Genomic DNA, 24,819 nt, shown 5'->3' on the forward strand with positions numbered 1-24,819 from the left:
GGGTCTGGACCCCTGCTCCTCTGATGCTGCTTGGCCTGCTGTGTTCATCCAGCTCTACACCTTGTTATCTCAGCATCGGCAGTTCCCACTATCTCCGAACTTAAATGAGAGGTTTCCATTGCCTCCTATTTCCCTGACTGATTTTGTTTATAAAACCAAACATAGCATGAGACTGAGCTCCCACTACATTCGCCATATTATTATATCAATAGCCAGCATTAGCAGGGCATTCACATTGACAAAGCTGTTCTTCTCTGCTGGTCCCTCAGGGTTGAGGAATGGCTTGCTTCCACTCCACGTGGGGGGTTACGAAGAGATGGGGGTATGTTCTGTAGTGCCTGAATAGTTCAATCCTATAGCCACAGACTCTGCCATAGGTGGGGCAGGTGGTTTTTGAGACAGATAGGCGAGACACTCTGGATTCTGCAGTCTTTCCATTGCTTGTGCTTGGCCTCCAGTCAGTGATGTTCAAAATGGTTGGTGCCTTCATGGATGCTTCTTCTCCAGTTTGTATGTTCTAGGGCAAGTGATTTACCTGTGTTGGTGGGGATGTTGCATTTGTTTAAGGAGGCTTTCAGGGTGCTCCTGTAGTGTTTCCTGTGTCCCCCTAGAGATCTCTAATCATTGTGGAGCTCAGAGAAAAGCACTTCTTTAGAGAGTCTTGTGTCGGGCATGCGGACAATGTAGCCTGCCCACCACAGCTGGTAGTGTGTAACCAGTGCATTGATACAGAGTCTGTTCTCCTGGGAGAGGACGCTGCTATTGGTACACGTGCCAGTGGATTTGCAAGAATTTGTGACAGCAACACTGGTGATAGCTCTCCAGGGATTTTAAGTGTCTTCTGTACTTGGTCCATGTTTCCCATGCAACAGGAGGGTGGGGACCATGTGCAGATCATGAGCTTGGGTGCTGGATTTAAGGTCTCAGACTTCAAATATTCTGTTCCTCAGATGTTCTAAGGCTGCACTGGTGCACTGGAGTTGATATTGGATTTTGTCAATGTCTGCTTGCACCACAAGGAGGCTGGCAGGGAATTGAAAATGATCCATATTATTCAGGGAGTCGCTGTGGATTTTGATGGTTGAGGACAGTGTTGTGCAGCAGGAGCTGGCTGGTAGAAAACCTTTGTTTTTTGAATGTTTAGTTTGAAGCCCATTCTCTCAAACACCATGGTGAATACATCAATGATAGTTTGTAGCTCGGCCTTTGGGTGTGCGCACGTGGGAATTGTTGGCAGACTGAAGCTCTGGCGACAGAAGTTGGGGTGGTCAAAGGCTGAACAATTTCCCTGTATGTTACCTCACTCTGGGAGCTTTGAGGAGCTGGCGTGGAGTGTTGCAGTAAGAAATATGTAGAAGCGCATTGGTGTGATGACACAGTCCTGTTTGACATCAGTTTGCACTCGTATAGAGTCGTATTGGTGAGCATCACAACTTGCATGCCATTTGCGAAGCAGGCAGAGACTGGTAACAAATTTTTGCAGGCAGCTGAATTTAGGGAGACTATTCCACAATCATTCACGGTTGAGAGTCAAAGGCCTTTGAGAGATCGAAAAAATCATGTACAGAGGTTGGGGTTGTCCCTGCATTTGGATTAGCTACGCACTGCCAATCATGTCCATTGTGCTTCTTGATGGTGGAAGCCGCATTGAAACTCTGGAGGAACTCTTCAGTCACTGGGAGGAGATGGATGAGGAAGCTTCTCGCAATGACCTTTTCTGTGGCAGATAGTAGGGAAATCCCTCAAATTTCCAGTTGGACCTGTCCCTTTCTGGAAGATGGTCACATTTGCAGTGTCTTCCAGATTTCCTAGTATGCTCTCTTCCTTCCAGACAAGGCGAATGAGATCATGGATTTGTGTTAAGAGTCTCTCACTGCTCTTTCATGGTACTTCAGCAGAGATTCCATCTGCTTCACAGGCCTTGTTGTTTTTCAGCTGTGGGATGGCTTTTTTGACCTAACAGCGGTTCGGACATGCAATGAGATGTGACAGATAGCGTACTGTATGATGGTTTTGACAGCACTAACATCAAAAGCTGCATCTTGGTTGAGGAGATCCTCAAAGTGTCCTCTCCTATGGGTGTTGACTGCCTCTTGGTCTCTGATGACCAACCCTGTTTTTGGCTCTCAGTGGAGTTGTTCCCTGGAACTCACACCATAGATGATTTTGACTGCCATGAAGGAGCCTCACATGTCATGGTTGTTGGCAAATTTGAGTCTCCTGTGCTCTTTCCACTCACCATGTATTCATTAGCTCATGGGTTCTCTCTTGCAACTTGGCCTGGTTTTCTCTTGCTCGAGTTTTGGTACAGCTGCCAGTTCAGGAACGCCTTGCATTGGTCGTCTAGGAGATCCTAGATCTTCTAATTGTTCTCATCGAACTAGTTTTGGTGTTTCCTCTTCAAGACACCGAGCAATTTTACGAAGGTGCTGACTATGGGTGGTCTTTAGGGTGGACAAGGCCTGTGGGCACTTTCCGACTGGAAGGTTGGTCATCGCCAGTTTGGCTGTGAGGCAGCGCCCGACTAAGCCTTTCTTCCCAGGTCCTTGAGTCCAGCAACATCGGGTGTCCTGCAGCACAGGTTTTCCTACCTCTGCCAGTTTGGGGGACAGGTTGATGGAAACAGTAAAGCAGATTCGTCGGTGGCTGGCCCAGCAGTTGTTGGCTCGATCATAGCGCAGACATCTATGTGGCATAGTCTATTAGGCGCCAGTGCTTGGTTTAAAAATACAAAAGGATCCAATAAGACTGGTTCTAATAAAACACACCTTGTGCATTTTCCTGACAATAACCTCCAATATGCTTTGCCACATCATATTTGCGTGACACATCTTTTCCTTTCTTGTCATTTAACTTTAGTTTGCTTACGTACAATTGATTGTCTCCAAGAACTGGGAGATATCCATGAATACTCAGCATTTGTTGATCCTTGTTTAAGCTCAGTGAGTTTAAGATATATTTTCAAAGGATACAGAGGATGAATTGTCAAGTCTAGTTCAAAACTTTTGACTTTGTTAAGGTCCATTACCTCTCAGTGGCCTGCTCAAATCTGTCATCCCTTATCCGTTGACTTAAATATTGAATGTATTTCTCTTCCTTCAGCTGAAGGTTTTAAGCTGGACCCTGGATGGACAAACTGTGAGCCATTAAAAAAAGCTCATTATCAATGGATCATTATCAGTGTATGGGATATTACAGAAAACACCTGCAATATATCCCACTTGTATTGGTTAGTCAAATACTCACTGTCAGCATGAACAAATCACCTTACTTCACTTTTTACTGAAAGATTTTTAATTAGTATTTGACAAATGCTTTTTCATGCAAAAAAAGAATATACATCAGCAATAACAGATAAATAGGTCAGCATTGTTTTTTCCTTCAGACTTAATCTATGAATGTCAAAAACTCAGAGAACATGCAACTAACCAATTTGTACTGACTACACAGTAGTCCTGTAATATCTGTTTGACAGGAATGACATTTTCCACTGCTTAGGACAGAAATCCTGTGACATTTTTATTCATGGCAGCATATGCCCTTGTAATGATCAGCTCTGGCCGATCTGCTTACTGCAGCAGCCCTGGAGCCCTCCGAGAACAAATAAGCAGTGGAGGTGCCAGCAGTCCAACCTCCTTATTAAACAACGCCAGGCTCCTAACGAAGTCCAACTGTTGGAAATTCAGAGCGTAAAACCCTCAAGGGCACCTCTGGCACATGACTGCTTGCATAATTTTTAACTTTTCAAGAACTAGGCAGCTGACGACCTTGCATTTCCAATCTAAGATCCACTGCTACCAAGTTTACGTTTGGTGCAACGGTGGAGACTGTATTTTAAGAATCAATGAAGAAAATGTCATATTCATGAATAATTGACTTTTTGAAGTCACTCTTCCAAACTTTCAGCCTTACTGAGTTACACTAAAATTGGGTATTTCAAACAGTAATCTGTATTAGTTACATTAAAAGCACACAGTATGATTTCTAAACTTGCTCTCTGGGTATTGAAGATGCGTTGTGTAATGGAGCAGCTTACAGATTACTAGGTTCACTTTACAGTTTTCTGGTGGTCAGTGCGTTTGAATGTCAATAGACATTCAGCCACGACATTGCAATAGAATATTTGTACTGAATTTACGTCACACTAGATTTTTTTTTATTTTCAAAAGAGGTGGGGAAGCTATTAAAGCTCTGTTCTACAGGGTTGGGAACTTCTGACTTTTACTGATGCAAAGTCAAATCTTTTATGAGAAACTCTTATAATGTACCAAAGAATGCATATGTCTGAAAGTACTGAGAACAAGCTAAATACAGATCCAGAATCTCGACAAACATTGTGGGATAAATTTCTGTCTGGGCACATTTACAACCAGATCACGTTTAGCTGCCAGTGAGAATGTCATGTTCAGGCAGCTGGGATTCAGAAATGCAGTTGCAATGGGAAAAGGCTGAAAGGGAAAATACAAGGACCATGGAGTTGAGGATGAGTTTGGAGATTGGAGGCATGAACAACTTTTAAAAAAAAATACAAATAAACATGATTTGGCTGTGATAATGGCCAGGAAAAAATAAGGAACCACACAGTAGGCTGCTTAATAAGAGCTCATGGTGTTGGAGGTAGTAAATCAGCATGGATAGTGCAGTGGCTAACTACTCGAAGACAGAGAGTTGGATATTTTGAGATGGCAAGCCATAACTAATAGTGTGCCACAGGGACCAGTGCCAGGTCTGCAATTACTTACAATATATCTTAACAACTTGGAGGAGGAAATTGAATGTACTATAACCAAGTTTGCATATGATATGAAAATAGGTGGGAAGGCAAGTGGTGAGGAAGAACAAAGAGTCTGCAGAGGATTAAACAAATGGACAAAAACTTGGCAGATGGAATATAATGTGGGAAAATGTACGGTTATGTACTTCAGCAGGAAGACTAGAAGGGTAATATTATTTAAATGGAGAAACACTGCAGAAAACTATGAATCCAAGTTCAGCTGGAAATAGGAAAAGTAAATGGAATGCTGGCCTTTAAGGGATTGGAGTCTAAGAGTAGGGAGGTTTTGCTGAAACTACACAAGGCACTAGTCAAGACAACAGCTGGAATACTATGAACAGTTTTGGGGCCCTTGTGTAAGGAAAGATACACTGGCATTAGATGCAATCCAGAAAAGGTTCACTAGGTTAATACCTGATAATGAGGAGAAGATGAGTAGATTGGGCCTGTACTGTTGGAACACAGGAAAATGAGATGCAACCATATTGAAAAACAGAGATTCTTAGGGGACTTCACAGCACAGACAGGGACAGGTTGTTTTTAATTGTGGGAGAGTCTCTAACTAGAGGGTACAATTTCAGAATAAGGGGTTCCAGATTTAGGATACAGATGAGGAAGAATTTCTTCTCTTAGAAATTAGCGATTTTGATTAATTCTCTATTGCAGAGGACTGTTGAGGTGTGTCATTAAGTGTATTCAAAGCTGAGATAGACAGATTTTTAATCAGCAAGGGAATTAAAAGTTATGGGGAAAAGGCAGGAAAGTGGAGTTGAGGATTATCAGATCAGCCATTAATTTTAGTAAATGGTTTAGCAGACTTGATTGGCCTACTTCTGCTTTTATTTTGGTCACTTGCCCTGCTAAGTGGTAATAAATTTTGTAGAAAATTCCTTCAATAAACTTCAGATACTTCATTAATTTGTTAAAATATTAAATCATGGGATGTATTGTTAACAAGAACCACACCTTTCCCCCCCACCCCCGCCATTCCTAATTGTCTTCAAGAACGAAACAAGGAGCTAACCTTTTTAAGTAGCTATCAGGGATACAAATAGAAAACTGGTAATCTGGTATTCTTTGCACAAGCATTCCACTTGAAAAATTGGTGTACTCAAAACAAAAACAGCCAGTAGTCATTGATGAGAAAAGCCAACAGACTTGGTGGGCAGAAGAGTCTGTTCCTGTGCTGTACTGTAGTGTATTATATATCATTTTTTGGTCAGAGAGCTGTTAAGCTAATGACTTATTATCAGATCTTGGAAAGAAAACAGTCTTTTTTATTTGTTCTTGTGATTTGCTGAGCCAGTATTTACTGCCCATCTTTGATTAACCTTGGGAAGCTGCTGGTGAGTTACCATCTTGAACTGCTCCAGTCCATGTAGTGTAGGTACACTCACAGTGCTTTTCAAGAGAGAGATCCAGGAATTTGACACAGCAAAAGAGACAAATGAAATCAAGAGATTATTACAAGGCATTAATGTATTGGAGGATCGAATTAATGTCACATTTAAAGAGGTTTTATCGGTGTCATCTCAACCTCTACAACTGACTTATGCGGTCATGAATAAATATCACAGATTATCCAACCTAAGCAATAGAAAACATTGTTCCTGTCAAAAATCTGCACGAATATATTCCAATCCATGCATTAGAACATACAGAAGTATCTCATCTTTTCCCATATAGCAGCTGATAGCTTCTACAGGTTAAGTGAAATTCTCACCATTATTCTGGTGCTTTGCCAACCTTAAGACTGTATTAATGCACAGAGCCTTTTTTAAAATTATAATTAATTGCCCCATTGTTACAGCTCTGAAAACTTGCACCTGCACATCACTTTAGTTCAGAAAGCTAGGTGTGAATATCATTCATATAGAATATTTCATTTTTAAGTGATGAAACACATTATAGGTTAGAACATTTTTTGCAGCACTAGGGAGCTCCTAATAGGGTCCCTATAGTACTCCTTTGCTTCTTTTGTGGGCGACTAGGAAATGTAGGCTTAAAAAAACTGAAGATGAAGGGAGAAGGAAAATGTCTTGTTCATTTATGCAGGCATCCAATATGTCCATAATCAATGTCTAAGTACCCAATGCATGTGGTCTGTCAGAAATGTTGAGTGCTGACTTGAAGATCATAGCTCTGCAAGAAAACTATTTTTGTGACAAGTATAAAACCGAACAAGACAAGCAAGGCAATATTTAAAAAGTTTCCAACCCATTACAGGGTTGCTTAGGTCAGTGGTTATTGAGCTGAAGGATATTTTGTACTCTTTTTGAGGTTACATATATATCATGGCAACTAGGTCCACTTAATCATGGGAGAGGCCAAACATCATTTTCCTGGAGCAGAAACCTCTTGCGGTTAAGTTGGAGGCCACAACAGGCCTCTGGGCAGAACACACCCACTTGCAGCAGCATGGCAATTAGGATCATCATTGAACCAACTGGCCCTAATTATTCTGAGCTCTCCAGAATTGTGTGCTGGTTCAGGAATTACATTGAAGCAGCACAGCCTCCTGGTGGTTTTGCCAGTGACTTTCTGGGAGATGGTCCCTCTTTCAAAGGCATGTAGGGCTCAATCAGGGATCTTTATTGGCTAAGAGACTGGCAGCTTAAAATGAACCCTGCCTGGCTTGCCTCTGACCCCTCTATGCCTTCTCTCTTATAAACCCTTTCCTACGAGCCCATTCTACTCTGACTCACTTGTGGTCTGGGTCCCTCAGTGATCTTAGGCCTCTCCCTTTTCCATTACCAGTGGCAGCTACTGCTTAGAAACATAGAAACAGGAGAAGTCCATTCATTCTGTAGAGTCAGCTCTACTATTCAATTAGATCATGGCTGATTGTCTACCTCAACGCACTTGCCCAAATCATCTCCATATCCTGCGATGCCATTAGTCTCTAGTAATCCAAATTCTGTCTTGAACATGCTAAATCATTGATCTTCCTCAGCTCTCTAGGGTAGAGAATGCCAAAGATTTATCACCTGAGTGAAGAAATTCCTCCTCTCCTTCTGAGAGGAGATTCCAATCAGAAATACAAAGCTGTACCCCCAATCTGACAGTACTTGCATAGTCATTTAGTCTTAAATGACCTACCCCTTATTCTGAGATTATGTCCCCTGGTTCCAGAGTCACCAGTAGGGGAAACATCCCAACTATGTACAAAATTCTTGTAGAGCATGACAGAGTCTAAGTTTCAATGGTATGCCTATCATTCTTCAAAATTACAGACAACATAGGCCCAGGTCCCTCTACTTCTCCTCAAAACAATGCCAGAATTACAGGATTCATCTGGTGAAACTCAGCTGCCTTCCTTCTTTAGCAAGTAAACCCTTGCTGAGGTAAAGGCATTAAAACTGTACGCAATATTCCAGGTGCAGTCTCAGCAAGGCTCTTTACAACTGTTGCAAGACATCTTTACTTCTGTTCTCAAATCCCCTGGTGATAGCTTTCCTTAGTGGCTGTTGCATTCCAGCTTTTCATGGCTCATGAACAAGGACACCCAGGCCTTTTCAGACAGGAACCCTTTCAAGCTTTCACCAGTGAAGAGATATTGGGCTGGGTTTTCCAAGGAGTGGCAACCTCACGCAGATTTCCCCTACAGCCCTTCTTTTGTGAAAGTGGAAAGTTCAGTACTTCTGAGAGGAGATTCCAATCAGAAATACAAAGCTGTCCTTCCAATCTGACAGTACTTGCATAGTGCAGAACCATTGGGAAAGTCAAACCATGCATTTTCAAAGCAGTCGGCTGCTTGAGCATCCAGAATCACAGACAACCACTCTGTCAGCTGCTGTCAAACATTAAGTACATAAAGTAAATATGACCTGAGGATGCCAGGGTGGGGAGGAGAGAGGCGGGGAGTTCGAGTCTAGCGTGAGAAGGGAGGTAGGAACTTGAGTTCGGAACGAATGACAGGTGGCGTCCAGGAGTGTCACACAAGGTTCTGGGGGAGGTAGTTGGGTGTTTGAGGGAGGTTTGAGTCAGTTGAGTAGTTATACAGGAGTGAGATTGCATGTTTAATAGTCTAACTTTTCCTCAGTAACTACTTACTTAATTTCCGTGGAAGAATTCTATAATTTAAACGGAGACTTTTGGAGGGTGTAGGGAAATTGACCAGCAGAATCTTCAATCTCCTGAGCAATAACTGCAGAGTCTGCTATGGAGGAGATTCCTCAGGGTTTCCATGTGCAATTCCCATCAAACCACTACCTGGCCATTGGAAAATCCAGTCCATTATGTCTTTCTGTCTTTCCTACCAAAATGGATAACTTCACACTAATTCATAGTATATCCCATTGCTCATGGTCTTGTCTATTCACTTAGTTTGTCCAAGTACACCTGAAATCTCCCTGCATCTTCTTTATGACCTATCTTCCCACCTAGTTTTCTGTCCTCAGCAAATTTGACAATATTATAATTGACTCCCATATTCACAACAATTATATAAACAGTGAACAGTGTTGGCCCTAGCACTGATACCAGTGGTATTTCACGAGTAACAGCTTGTCAATCTGAGAATGATCCATTTATTCCTACTCTCTGCTTTCTGTTAACTAAGTCTCAATCGATACTAGTATATCACCACTACTCCCATGTGCTCTAATTTTGTTTACTAACTTCCTGTATGGAACCTTATCAAAAGTCTTCTGAAAATCCGAATACACCCATGAATAGCAAATTCTAAAAACTACAGCAAGTTTGTCAAACAGAATTCCTTTTCATAAAGCCATGTTAATCCAATTTTACCAATACTTACCGTGTCTTCAGTTTATAATTGATTCTAGCATTTTCCTAACTATATCTGTCAAACCAAAAGGTCTGCTGTTCTCCACATTCTCGCTCTTTCTTTTCTAAAATACTGGGGTTATGTTTGCTATATTTTAATCACAGGACTATTTCTTGAATCTATAGAATTTTGAAAGATAATCACCAATGCATCTACTATCCTAAGCTACCTCCTTCAACACTCTGAGGTGTGGCTCATTTGGTCCAGGGGATTTATCAACCTTCAATCCAGTTAACTTTTCAAGCACTGCATCTTTACGAACACCAATTTATTTCAGTGCCTCAATTTCACAAATCTCTTGCTTCCCTAGTATTTCTGGGAGATTTTCTATATCCACCTCTGAGAAGGCAGACACAAAACAATTGTTTAGCTTCCGTCTGTTCTTCACTATAAATTCTCCTGCTTCCATCTGTAATTAATCTACAATTCTCCTATTTACATCCCTAAAGTCCACTTTGGTTCCTCACTAGGTTGCATACATGTCTGATTTCCCCTTTACCAGGTTTTTGGCCATCCTTTGCTGGATTCTAAATTGCTCCCAAACTTCAGGCTTACAACTTTTTCTCAAATCCTTGTTAGTCACTTCCTTTGTTCTACTCTTCAACTTCTTTTCTTAGCCATGCTTGATTTATCCTTCCCATTGGATGTCTGTACCTTACAGAAATGCATATCTGTTGCAGACCACTTCGTTTTCTTTAAAGTCTAGCTACTGCTCATCTCGTGCTAAATCTTTCAGCGTATTTTACCAATCTACCAAAGCCAATCGGCCCCTCATATGTTTATAGTTTCTCTTCTTCAGATTTAAGACCTTAGTTTCAGAATAAACAACATCACATTCAAACAAACAATCTAGAATTTCATTATGTTATGGTCACTATTTCCCAAAGGCTCTTTAACAGCCAGATTATTAATTAGCTCTTTTTGATTGTCATTTTCATTTACATCACAAAATCTAAAATGTGCTGATCCCTAGTGGCTTTTTCAAACAAATCTCATATAAACTCCATAAGTTCATCCTTCCCTGGAGTAATGCTGATTTAGGTTTGTCCAGTCTATGTAAATTGAAGTTATCCATTATTGTATTATTTATGTTAAATGCAACTTCGTGCCCAACGTTACAAGCAACCAAACAGTGTGCTAACAACTCTCACCAATGTTTGCTGGACTGTGCTATTTCTTAGCTCCATAAAAGTTGATTCTGTATCTTGATCCTTTGATCCAAAATGTTCTCTCTAACTTACTGATCTTGTCCCTTATTAAAAGCATTATACCATGGCAGCTGGTGGAATTTGAATTCTACAAAGATCTGGAATAAGAAAAAGCTAGTCTAATTAGCTACAGCTAGTGACCATGTCAAATAATAACATTATGTCATTTTGGGAAGGAAAGCTGCCAATCTAATCTGGTCTGGCCTACATGTGACTCCAGATCACAGCAACGTGATTGACTTTCAACTGTCCTCTGAGGCATTAATGATGGGCAATAAATGCCCAGATTTCATGGAAGAATAAAGAAAACAGAACACTCTAGTTATCTGATGAAGGACAAATATACTGCTGGATAAAAAGACATTTGACCAGCCTAAACAGCACAATCATGAGGCATTCAACCACAATGAGCAGAAACAATACAGATACAAACAACACAATATTGTAGCATCAGAACATTATCACCAAAGCTATTCTACTTCTGTTAGTAATGGAACTCCACAAAGAGATATCTCAGGGAAGATTATTGTGCTGGGTATTTTTAAAAAATTCCATGATCACAGAGTTCAAAAAAGGAAGCACTTTCCGTCGAAAACATTCTTTCTCACACAAGCATTAAAGTTACATCCATTCAATTACCATAAACAAACAATATATTTGCACATGGCAAGAAAAATCAGGCGAGCATCTGGCAATTTCACAAAAGTAAGTGCAGTTACATTCCCTTTAGCAGCTGTTCACTTTAACCACTTGTTAAAAGTAACAATTTGCAAAAGATAAATCGACAGTGCTCTGATCACTGGCTCTTTGTCCTTCAAAATAAGACCAAAATCAAAAAGGGTCAGAGAAATCTACAGCTTTCATTCCAACACCAGTGGAGGGCAAAATGACAACCACTATTTTTAAAAGATCATTACAGTTGATTGTATAAATATAACTGTCACCAGTGCTTAGAATGGTTCGTATTTAAAATTCGTGCCATCAATTCCCTCCATGACCATCCTCAGCTTGCCTCTGCAACTTCTTTGAGCCCTATAGCCCTTCAAGGATTCTGCACCCCTGAACTCTTTTGCACCCCCAACGTTCTTTATCCCCCACTTTGAATAGCCACACGTTTAGCTGTTTAGGTCCTGGGTTCTGGTATTACAGGTCTGAATTCAACCATGCAGCTTGTGAAATTAAATCATAGAATATCTGCAAGGCCATTCGACCCATCAAGTCAGCATAACTCTCCGACCAGAATCCTACCCAGTCCCAGACCCTCACTGTATCCACATAACCCTGCATTTCCCACGGCCAATCCACCTAATCTGCACATCTTTGAGCTGTGGAAGGAAACCAGAGCACCAGGCAGAAACCTATCAAATCCACTGTGAAAAGATCTTTAATTTAAATTTAGTTTAATGGGGACTTTAACTATTGTTGATTATTATAAATAGCTAGCAAGTTCAGTAATGTCATTTAGAAGGAAATTGACCATCCTTACCTAGTTTGGCCTACATGTGATTCCAGATCTACAGGAACGCGGTTGACTTTTATATGCACCTAGCTTAAGGGAAATGAGGAATGGATAATAAATACTAGCCTCGTCAACGATACCCACATGTCATGAATAAATTTTTAAAAATCCCTCTGTATAAAATTCCATATCTCCATATCTCTTTCCCTCCTTTCAAATGATTCTTAAAACCTGCCTTTGATCAGGCCCTTACTCATTATCCTGTTATATCCTTATGTGGCTTGGTATCAATTTTTTTTCCTCTAATAAGGCACCTGATGTTTTAAAACATTAAGGAACTGAATAAATGCAAGTCGCTGTAACCATTTAGAATTAACTTTCTCTTTAACTTCTCTAACATGTATATAAACATGTACTTCAAAAATTAAAAATGTAAAGTGTTGATCGTGTTAAAAGAATAACAGCTGTTAAATATTTTGACGAAAAGCCCAACAACCAAAGAAACCTTCAATCAAGGATTATATAATAATATATCACTCCAGAGATGTGGATTGGGACTGAGCCAGAAGCAATTTGAGTTCAGTTGTACAATCTGTTGTTGTTGTATTATTTCCAGTATTAAGAATTTACTGCCAGGATGATCTTGAACTATGACAATATACTGCAAATGTTCAGAAGTCACCAGATTCAGGTCCTTTGAGAACTCCAGTCTTATTTGTGAACCAATGTATATACTTGAAATGCAAGATTAAAATGTTTGGGGTTATTTAGTGAACAACAAATTGTTTACAGTTTCACAAAATGCAATTAATGTTTTGCTACATGCAATTGCTATATATTAAAAGAAATTTGGAAACTACAAAGAATATTTAGCATTGAAAAGATATATTCAATGCTTTCAATAACATCCGTTGCTTCAAAATGTCAAAAAAGCTTATACTGAATGTGTGTGTGTGGAAAAAATGATTGACAATGAAAGTTAAAAATCGATATCTATGAAAAATTCAAACTTTAATCAGAGGAGAAATATTTTGAATTGAACATATTCTCCAATGAATAAATAAATTGAGTTGCCATAAAATGTGAGTGTGACGAAGACATATTTGAACAGTTGACCTCCTGAGTTTGACAGGTTGCACAAGCTATTTACAATTGATTAGAATTTTGTATTTTATATAAAGCAAAGTACTGCAGATGCACAAGTTTTAATGAAAAGTTATCAACTTGAAATTCATTGCCCTGGATTTGCACCATTGAAGTAGGAAACTCAAGTCAGGAAATTTCCAGGCTTAGCCCTCCTGTTTCTTTAAAAAAAGAATAGCTCACCCATCTTATTTTCATTCTGAGGAGGTGGGTCGAGGTGAAGTCTTGCCTGTAATCTCTAAGGGCAGTTCAAAGGCAGTCCTGGGGGAGCATGCTGAAGTGGGCTGCTTAGAAAGCTCACTTTGGTTCTCTGCGATCTTAGCCTAGCTGTTTAAAAGGCAGCTAGGTCCCCTAGCCCTTACCTGCCCTCATCCACTCCCAGTCCTCCTTCATGAGCTACTCAATCATGACAGGTGGACCTCAGGAACCATGTGGAGATGAAGATACAAATCTAACAACCGAGGTGTACTCTCACTCATACATGCTTTATATAGAAAGCAACCCTTATGCATGAAACCCATTTGAAAAAGTTAAATACTCTCAATTAGTCAATGTGCTTTAAAAAGAAACAAATTTATACTCATTAACCACATCAAAGGTAGCTAATCCTTTCATGGCCTCTTCAAACATATCAATGGGAGGAGTGCTAAATAGTCTTAGAGCTTTTGAAATGTAGCCAAACATTCATAATAGGCTCGGCCCTAACAAAAACAAGAATTTGAATTAAGACAACCAAAACTACAGGAACCAATGGCCAAATTATTTTACTAAGCCAGACCAGATGGCCTGTCAAAGAGCTCCAGTAGCAGATATCTCCTTTTCTCTATTACAACTGAGAGCTACAACCCTTTACTCCCCATTTTTAAGGGCTTCACATTTAAAAAAACTTGAGACTTAAACAGATATTATGTGCCACTTAAGATTGTTTGATGTGTACTTTCTAAATTCATTCCACACTATAGTTCAAGCTCTTAGAACCATGAACATGGGATGTGCTTGAACTCAGCACTAATTTAAAATGGCCCTGGGGAGCACGGATCTACTATCTTTGTGAAGCATTCACCACTAACTACCACACTGTTAATAAATGGAATTGAGCAGAACTGGGACAGAGGTTCTGTATTTGGGTCTCACTTTGCATTTTTATAGGCCATGAGAGTTAGACCAACTCAGAAAAAAAGAAATCCAGTCTTTTAACTGTGCTTCTATCTCCACAGATGCTGCCTGATCTGATTAGTATTTCCCATATTCTATAAATTTTATCCTTCTGTTTTAAACTGATCAACCTTGTCAATACTGTGATTATGGAAGTCATACGTCAGACACCTGAAGGACATTATTGTCACTTGATATTACACTTTGGTTTTGCCACTGTAGAGTAAGTCTCTTGCATCAACTACATTCATGTTTTGACTTAAGGGGTTATGGAACTCAGCAACAGTATGAATAACATACAGTAATAACAATTAATTTCAAAAATATATTGCTTGTCCTATATTGCTTGAAATTTAACTGGAGATCGACCAGGAGACAAAGAATTGAGCTAAGAGAATGCCAGGTACTATTTTAAGCTTGGGTAAGTGATTTCACACCAGTTACTATCTGATGAAATTCTATAGTCAAAGTTTCCAAGAATGCATATCAATTAGTGAAATATTGCCAAAAAACTGACTCTAAAATTGGAGTAGCTATACTCTGAATCTTTTAAGCTATCTAGCTGAAATATTTTTCAAAAATGTGCAGTCAACATTGCTACCCTACTATCCCATTATACATAGATACTGAAGATTTCTGAATCAAATTGCAAAAAAAGCTATTTATTGCCCATAGTCTTACTTGTGTCTGTACTCATTCTTTTACTTGAAGCTCATCGCTTTTTGAAAAGTAATGTCTAATTTTCAAAGAATATTGATATTAAGATCATGACACCTATGACAGATGTGCAGAATTGAAAACTGCTTTGAACAGATTCGGTAAAGGCAACAGTAAAAGCATGACTTTTCCATGTGCTTGATCCAAGAAAACAAGTCCGATGGCATTTGGGTTGTAAATGTGCCAGGTGATTTAATACAAAAATGGCAAAAACAGCAGCATTAAAAAAAAAAACAGCTTTTTGTCCCTTCCCCCTTTAGACAAACTGTCATGCAATGTAGAAGAGCACAATGGATAGAACAGCTTTCACAGGCTCAGTTAGAAAAAGCTGATTAAGAATGTTCAACCAACAGCAAACTGCAGGCCGGTACAGTGAAAATAAATACATTTTATGCAAATATGTTTGTCACTTTGACAGCATGTCTCAATTAAGGCATCTCACTGCTGTTGGTTAGATCTACTTCTACAGTTGTACCAGCGAACCTGCTGTATTAGAAAAACACAGGGCTTGACCCTAATCCACATGCATGCATTTTTAAAATTCTGTCTTGTTTGTGCACACCAGGATAATGCTGGCAGATGTATTAAGCAGTTGACAAATGATAAAAAAAAAGCTCGTCTCATCATCTGCATAGGAAAGCTTTAAAATATTATAACTATTGTCTTCAGTTTTTAATAAAACCTGCAATTCTGCATTGGAAAAATATTTTTCCAGCTTGTATACCTATTGCTGCTAATGGAATCTAATTTGCATTTTATAAAGTTACACCTCTCAGCTACAATGACATACGTATGAACTTCAACAAACTTTAATGGCATAAAGTCCCATCAATTTTCAATGCAGTTTTATTGTTAAGTCTTCACTTTTACATGTAAATTGTATTCCACAGCTCATGGCAGCCAGTAAATCAAACATCAAATAAAAATGTTCAAGAAAATTTGAATAAGTACTAGTCAAATAATATAAATCAACCAGAGTAAGAAAGTCAATTAGTTGGTTCCACTTTTGGGTGTATCTTTGTCTATTGCTCTGAATGAAATATATTGCTTTCACTAAACGCACGTGTGCATCTCTGTCTCAATACAATTATGCATACGTATACATCCTTCATACACATTATAGCTTCAGCTTCATGTTTTGTGGTTAGGCTTTCGCAATATTAAACAGAATTGGCAAGCACATGCACAAAGGAAAAAAAGACTCCACTGCTGAAATCACATATACAAATACTAACTAAAGCTAAACTTGCTGAGAGTCAAGCTTTCGAAACAGAGGCATATGTTTGCTAGGGCCAGAGCAGTTTCTGGCAATGAGATAATGTGCATACAACGTGAAATGTAGCCAGTGTTTACACATTCACAAATCAATATACCCAGCAGGGAAATGAAAAGTCAGCAGAACTTATTTATTTTCTTTTGAAAAGCTAGAATATTTTCATTAATTGCCCTACATGCTGAATTAGGCAAATTCTAATATCAATCTCTCTATGAAACAATTTGCATTCTACTGACTATCCAATTGTTATTGCATTCACCAGACTTGATTATCTAGAGACTATCTCAATGGAATTTTACTGCACATGTTAAAAAAAACCTTAGAGACACAGAAAAAAAACTTTGCTATGCATAATAAGGTTGGCACAATGAGTAGATTTTATAGTCTGATAACAAAATGCATAAAGCAAGGGGAACAAAAAACTCCAAAAATTGAGTCCTTTTTTTTTGTATGCATGTTATTTTAAATGTACAACACATTAATTTGTAAAATAAAACATTTCCATGCAAAATTGTTGTGTGCAACAATTAAAATTTCCTTTATTCTAACAATATCAGCATTATCTATATTCGAATTTAACACACCTAAGATGCCGAGGTTTGTATCAGTCCAACAGTGGTTACCCCTCCTTTTATGTGCAGGTGGATGCCTTTATGGGCTTTAAACAGCAGCATCACTTATGATAAAAGAGAAAATGCTTTCTATCTGTAAATATCAACATTTATTTTAGCCAAAATTCAACTTACAACAATGAGCATTTTTCTTGGGGAACACATGAAATTATACATTACACTTGTCATTTCAAAAATCAGTGGCCTTAGCTTATGTGCACTCGAAAAAGAAACAGTTTCCATGCAATAGGAAGAGTGAGAAAGAGTTCAACAAATAAACCTTTAGTATACATATGAGCATACAAATTAGGAGGAGGAGTACGATTAGGATTAGACATTTAGCCTTTTGAGCCTGCTCAATCAATTGATAAGATCAGGGCTGATCTATTTCAGGTTTCTACTATGTTGTCTACCCCCTAATCCCTTTGTCTTCCTTGTCAGTTAAGAATCTAAACAACACAGATTTTGAAATATTAAATATCCCTATAACCATTGATCTTTGGGGCAGAGAATTCCATAGACCAAAACCTTTGAAGCAAAAATTAAAGCTCTACTCATCTCCATCTTAAATGGGAGCCCTCTCATTTTTAAACTTCTATCCCTTACTTTTAAACTTTCCAAAAAACAAAAATTCAGAGCAACATTAAACATGAAATAGAAAAGAGAATAGGTTTAGAACAATACAAAATTATGTACATGTTCTACAACTTGGTAAATCAATACTTTTATAAAACGAACATAAACACAGTCAAGGACCAGGAAATGAAATGTACAATATGTCTTTTGAAACAACTAAGATAAATCTTTTCATTAAAATAGCTCCTCAATGAACTTTTGAGGTTATAGGAGTTGTATCTGCACATACAACAGGTTCAAACAAACAACTCACGGAAGTAACCAAGTTATAACACTGCTCATTTACATTTGAGTGTTGAGAAAAATAACTTGAAATTAAGAGATAGAAAGCATTTGCTCATTGTCAAAATTCAAGCTGCTAGTTAAAGCCTAAAAAGGTGTTCACCTGCACTTAAAAGGAAGGGTAACCTCTTTGGAATTAGCTAATATAATCCTCAGCATTTTAAGCATGTTAACATCGGGAATAAATTATGCTGATACAGTTAGAACAAAGGAAATTTTAATTGTTACAAACAATAATTTTGCATGGAATGTTTTTAGTTTACAAATGAATGTGTTGCACATTTAATATAAATAATGTGTATACAATATAATAATTAAACTCATTATTAGACATTTTTGTTTTGAGGTTTATTATTTGCATTGTTTAACCTGCTCCCCTTGCTTTACACATTTTGTTGTCATACTGTAAAATCAACTCATTGTGCCAACCTTAGTGTGCATAGCAAAGTTATTTTCCATTGTCTCTGAGGTTTTAGTTTTTAAACATGCGCAATAAGATTTCACAGTAACAGTCTCTTAATTTGGGTGTGACTTGAGCTAAAGGGAAATTATGAATGAGTCAACTGCTCTGTCTGTTGTTTAAAAGGTATTAAATGAAATGAGTTATCTAGTTTCAATCAATTTCTCAGACATCAGATATTAGCATAGAAGTGTGCACAAACTTGGCATTATGTGGCACTAGTACAATCCTAAATGTGCACCGGTGGAAATGCCTTCATCTCCAGAAGGGCTATTGTGCAGTTATTAAACTTTTAATGTCTAAGGTTTTGGAGTAGATTTGTAGCTCGGTTTGTGGGTGCAGACGTTTCATTACCTTGAAGCGTTAGAGGCTGCACTGATGATGTTACCCAGCAGGGTAATGAAATGTCTGCGGAACAACAAATCAGCACGGCGAGCCAACCAACCTCAAAACTTTTAATGGAACAGAGATATATGGTAGATTTATTCTATCACCACCAATGCTAATTTATATTACCAGCACAACATCTACCTGTCCTACAAATAATACCTTACATGAGACACTTTGATCACATTCTGTTCCCTTCAATCTATTTCAAATTTTCCTCAATAACTAAATACCCAAATTGACCACTTTCAGCCAATTGTTCACCAGAGCTAATGAGAGCTGTCTGTTTTGCTGCTTCTCCCCCTAGCAAGGATTCATACGAGGAGAGGTGCAAAGAGGAGGAGGATGAGAGGCTGAAGTAGAAGTGGATACTTTTAAAATTATTAACCAAGTTTTAATTAATTCAATAGATTGCATGATTAATGTATGAGGTTAGTTTATTAGCACAACGTTAAATTTCTAATCACTTCAGAAGAATTGCATTTATTTCAACAAATGCTGTTTTATTTCATTTTTAAAGCATATATACATCGAAAATTTACTGCAAACCAAAATCTAATAATTATTTAAGGATGACATGAACGTGAATTGCACTTTTGCTTTCTCAAAATTCGAGAGAAAAATGCCAATAACAAAACTCACTTCACAGTGGTTAAAAACAGTAGGCTAAATTCTATATGGACAATGAAAGGGGCATTGAATATTGCAGAATACCCATGCTGGTAATAAAATTATCAACATATGGTTAAATGAAATCTTCGTCAACTTCATTTCCTACATCCAGTATTTTCTGTTATTTCAATTGCATGTCTCACCTCATCGCTAGACAGAACTAACAATTGGAAGTGATTTTAAGAAAAAAATTATTAATGCTGGAATTCTGAAATAAAATAGAAAATGCTGGATAAATGCACTATGTCGGTCAGCATTTGTAGAAAGAAGATAGGTAGAAGACTTATGAATGCTTATTATTGCCGGTTTTAAAAGGCTGTCCAGATAAATTAAACTCTCTAATTCAGACATCATAAAATTCCACTTTTTTTCCCCACAGTTCCCCACAATTAAAATTCTTTATGGATAATAGGTCGCACTCATCTTGAAATTCCTATTCCAAAAGTTATTTTTGTATAGAATGAGAGAAGTCTCTGTTGATCTTAAAGTAGTCTAGTTTAAAATATGACACATATTGCATATTATCCTAGGAGAATTTTGTCAGCCACTCTAAACATATCTATCTAAACTTCTTTATAAATTTCAAAGTGGTACATGATTTTTCAACAGATAAAAATACACGAGCAATATACATAAATCCTCTGTCTGTGCCAGAAAAGTAGCAACAAAATTCAACGTCCAAGGGCAAACTCGCATATCCGCAATTTTTAACCTGTATTTTTAACAGGTTTTGCACTCACAAATTCCATCATTTACGGGGGTTCTCAGAAATGGAACCTTTGCACATAAGGAGGAATGACTGTAGATACAACATGAAAGCACAAACATGAAGTAGCATGTGTCACATAAGCATCTGGTAATTGCCATCTCCAAAAATAGAGAACCTAACTACATTCTCACGACATTCAATGATATGAGCATGACTGAATTTTCCTTCACCAATGACCAGAAACTCAATCAGTCCAGCTACATAAATGCGAAAGCTTGCAGAAGTCAGTTTGGGAAATCAGGGATGTGGTGGAATTACTTTCCACTTGCATGGATAAGTGCAGTTACAACAACACTCAAAAAGCCCAACCCAATCTGGGATAAAGCAGTCCACTTGATTAGCACCCATCTATTATCTTAAACATGGAGTTTCCTTTTGCCACCAGCACACCAAAGCTGCAGTGTGTACCATATACTGGACAAAAGGCAAAAATTAGTCAAGTTCTGTTCAGCGGCATATCCAAAATACACAACTTTCACCACTCAGAAGATAGCATGGGAACACATAATACAACATGGATATAAACTGTTAGTCCTAACCCTAACCCTCCTCAAAAGGAAGGAGAGAAGGGCAATAAATGCTGGTCTTTCTAGGAAGGACCATACCGGAAGAACAATTCTTTTAAAAATTCCTAACGCAAATGCTGACGTCTAATAAAATATCACTAATAATAGCTTAACGTATGCATATTTTCACCATGAAATCTCAGCAGAAATTTTGGATTGTGCTTTTCGAACAATTACAAGGATTGCATTTTTTGGGAAACATGCTGAAATTCCCACAAACAGCTTTTCCCCATTAATATGAGCTTCAATGCTTAACTAATACTGACATCAGTTCATCATATATCACTCTTATAAGGAACACAGTATAGAGAAATGAAGGAAGACTAAATGAGCAGCTCTGGAGTGCTCTCAGCAATTAAATAAGAAAAATCAAAGAACACAGTAAAAAGGAACAGAAATTGTGAGGAGCATAATAAAAGGAATCATTTCATTTATGTGCGTTCATTCTTGAAAAAGGATTAAAAGGCAGCATGGCATGATATAAAATGCCACTTTTTAATGATTAAATTACTCTGGTCCTTGTAACAAGGTCAATTCCATGCATCTGTTGGAAAATTTAACTACGTACCTGCCCAAAGTGCACTGTTATTGGTCGCCGGTCCTCTCGCTGCTTGCCTTCTTTCTTCTCAGACATGGGGGATGTAATACTCTTCGGTTGGATATCATCTCCTGCTACAGAGTAGCCATTTTCTGCCATTTCCTGCATGGTAGGAAAAGATGATTTGCAAGGCCAGGAACATTCCTGATTAAGGGTAAGGGGCAAAGAGAAGGTACTAGGGGAGAAAGCTATCTAAGCATTATGATGTTAGGAACACGGAAAAGGTAAAAACAAAAATCACAGTCAATGACATATCAATCACAATGCATAAAGAGAGACAATTCTATTGAACTGCTGAGAGTGGAATAGAGAAGAGCAACTCATTAGTCAATAATTTTTTCTTACTACCATGAAGGAAGACTCAGATGTTCATTGAAAGTGCTGTGTTCAAAAAGAAAAGTTCAAACCCATTTTTTAACAAATTTAGACTGACATCAGAATAATTGTTGCAGCTAATGCAGTTATAAATTTGGATCTTGCCGGTTTAGGTGCCATTGCTGCCTCATTCACACCACGAATTGGGGTAGAAATGAGAGAAATTCAGCTTCTGAATGCCTGGAAAGCTCAGTCAGGGAACTGTTAGGAGCGAAATTCATGATCACAAGCAGTAAGTTAACTCACAGGCTCCTATAAATACATGGAAACGTTTAAGAGTAGAGATCTATTAACGCGTCATATTTTAAACCAAAACGAGTCATTCATTCTAAGTAAGTGAGGGTGACAGGTGAGCTATAATAATGCAGAGATTTATGCTCAAATTTTCTGAGTCAGGAAGAACCAAGGAGCACTCAAAATGGCAGGTGTAATTTCTGTGGCTGACAGATCCAATTATTGTGCGTAGGGACGAGGGGGCTGGCTGAGTTTTCTTCTGGATTGCTGTAAAAGCCATAACCTATAATGTGGCAGTTACAAATTTATGGAAGAGATATAAACACTCTTGGAAAGGTGGATAGCTTGCAAAACTGTCATGATATTAAAGTTACTTAAATATCCAAACATTCAAAAACAGAAAAAAAAACAAAATTAAAAAATTGTAGAAAAGTCTCCATTCTAGCAGTTTGAATACCTGTTTGTTGACATTTTCCTAGCAGCTCTTGACGAAAAAGCTTTGCGATTTCCAAAAGCCACATTTATTTCAGAAGGAGATCCTGAGTTATACAGCAATGGAAACAGACCCTTTGGTCCAACTTGTCCATGCTGACCAGATATTCTAAATTAGTTTAGTCCCATTTGCCAGCATTTGGCCCATATCCCTCGAAACTCTTCCTATTCATATACCCATCCAGATGCCTTTTAAATGCTGTAATTGTACCCACCTCCAACACCTCCTCTGGCAGTTCATTCCATACGCGCACAACCCTCTGCGTGAAAAAGTTGCCCCTTAACGTCCCTTTTAAATCTTTCTCCTCTCACTTTAAACCTATGCCCTTTAGTTTCGGACTCCTCTACCCTGGGGAAAAGACCTGGCTAGTCACCCTATCCATGCCCCTCATGATTTTATAACTTCACAGTTTAAAATTGACAAAGAGGTGATTGAAGGATCATCTGTCTTTGATTTGGGGCATGAATTAGAGCTTGTTTGTTTTTATAAGGGATTAACCATTTGATATTTATAAGCTTTGAATAGACTTTTAAGAATGGCAACTTTTTTTTTAAAAAGCATAGTGAAGGTTGTCTTAGAGCTTTTGGATTTTGTTATTTCATTTCAGCCCTATGAGAAGAGGATGAGTAGGTTGAACCTGTACTCATTGGCGTTCAGAAGAATGAGATGCAATCTTATTGAAACATACAAGATTCTTCGAAGATTGGCAGGGTAGATGTAGAGAGGTTGTTCACCTTTTGGAAGGCCCTAGGACCAGAAAGCATGATCTCACAATAAGAGGGAATAATCTCAGACAGGGATGAGAAGGAATATCTTCTCTCCGAGGATAGTGAATCAGTGGAATTCTTTACTGCAAAGGGTTGTCAAAGCTGGTCATTATGTATATTCAGGCTGAAATAGACAGATTGTTAAACAGTGGGGAATCGCGAGTCATTGAGTAAAGGCAGGAAAGTTGAGGGTCATCGAATTAGCTGCAGTCTCACTGAATGGAGGAGCAGATGCGATGGGCCCAATGACCTTCTTCTGCTCCTACATCTTATGGTCTTACAAAGATTCTATTTTTATTACAGGTTAAGTTTGCTTAGGTTTTTAAAGCATTATCTTCAAAAGAACATCACGATGAAGCAGTACGCAGGATCATCCACCCACAAACTGTCAGCGTATTGGAGAGACTTTGGAGAAATATGAAGGCAGATCTCTGGCACTGAGCCTGGCCCTGTGACACAGAAGGGAGGGGGGAGAAAGGAGAGCATTTGTAGTGGGAGATTCGATAGTAAGAGGCACAGGCAGGCAGTTCTGTGGTTGCGAACGATGGTATGGATGGTATGTTGCCTCCCGGGTGCCAGGGTCCGTGATGTCTCGCATTGTGTCTTCAAGATCCTTAAGGGAGAGGGTGAGCAACCAGCAGTCATGGTACACATTGGTACCAATGATATAGGTAGAAAAAGGACTGAGAATGTGAAAAATGAGTACAGGGAGTTAGGTTGGAAGCTGAAGTCCAGGACAAACAGGGCAGTTATCTCTGGATTATTACCAGTGTCATGTGGTAACGAGGTAAGAAATAGGGAGAGAGTGCAGCTAAACACGTGGCTACAGGGCTGGTGTAGGAGGGAGGGTTTCCATTATGTGAATAATTGGAGCACATTCTGGGGAAGGTGGGGCCTGTACAGTAAGGACGGGTTGCACCTGAACCGGAAGGGCACAAATATCCTGGGAGGGAGGTTTCCTCGAGCTATACAGGATGGTTTAAACTAGATTGGCAGGGGGTGGGGAACCGGATTTATAATTCAGAGGATGAGGTATTCAGCCTTCCAACAGACACAACAGGGAGTGAGGTTGTTTATAAAGAAATGCGGTCGATGGAGCATAATTGTGGACACAGAGATGGTTTGAGGTGTGTATACTTCAATGCTAGAAGTATCAGAAATAAGGCGGATGAACTTAGAGCATGGATGGGTACTTGGAATTACGATGTTGTGGCCATTACAGAAACTTAGGTAACTCAGGGAGAGGAATGGTTGTTGGAAGTTCTGGGATTTAGATGCTTTAAAAGAAATAGGGAGAGTGGAAAAAGAGGCAGTGGAGTGGCATTGCTAGTCAGGGCTAGTATAGCAGCTACTGAAAGGCAGTTCGAGAATGATATGTCTACAGTCAGTTTGGGTTGAGGTCCAGAACAAGAAAGGAGCAGTCACTTTGTTGGAGGTTTTTTTTTTTT

General features: G+C 38.7%; 2 protein-coding genes across 2 annotated transcripts in view; both read right to left on the bottom strand.

Moving 5' to 3' along the window:
• Nucleotides 1–24,819, bottom strand: part of LOC109912627 (DENN domain-containing protein 1A-like) — a 164,607-nt gene that overhangs the window by 40,391 nt on the left and 99,397 nt on the right. The gene's annotated exons all lie outside the window — the stretch shown is intronic.
• The window catches only part of LOC109916315 (DENN domain-containing protein 1A-like), a 107,131-nt gene continuing 84,684 nt past the window's right edge, over nucleotides 2,373–24,819 (bottom strand). Inside the window, exons 8-9 of the mRNA XM_048613371.1 lie at nucleotides 21,473–21,604; nucleotides 2,373–2,699 (exon numbers count right to left, since the gene is read on the bottom strand). Of these exons, the coding sequence (XP_048469328.1) occupies nucleotides 2,373–2,699; nucleotides 21,473–21,604 (459 nt within the window). The remainder of the gene's footprint in view (nucleotides 2,700–21,472; nucleotides 21,605–24,819) is intronic.

Source organism: Rhincodon typus, chromosome 28 (assembly GCF_021869965.1).
Source record: "Rhincodon typus isolate 14 chromosome 28, sRhiTyp1.1, whole genome shotgun sequence".
Classification (NCBI taxonomy): Eukaryota; Metazoa; Chordata; class Chondrichthyes; order Orectolobiformes; family Rhincodontidae; genus Rhincodon; species Rhincodon typus.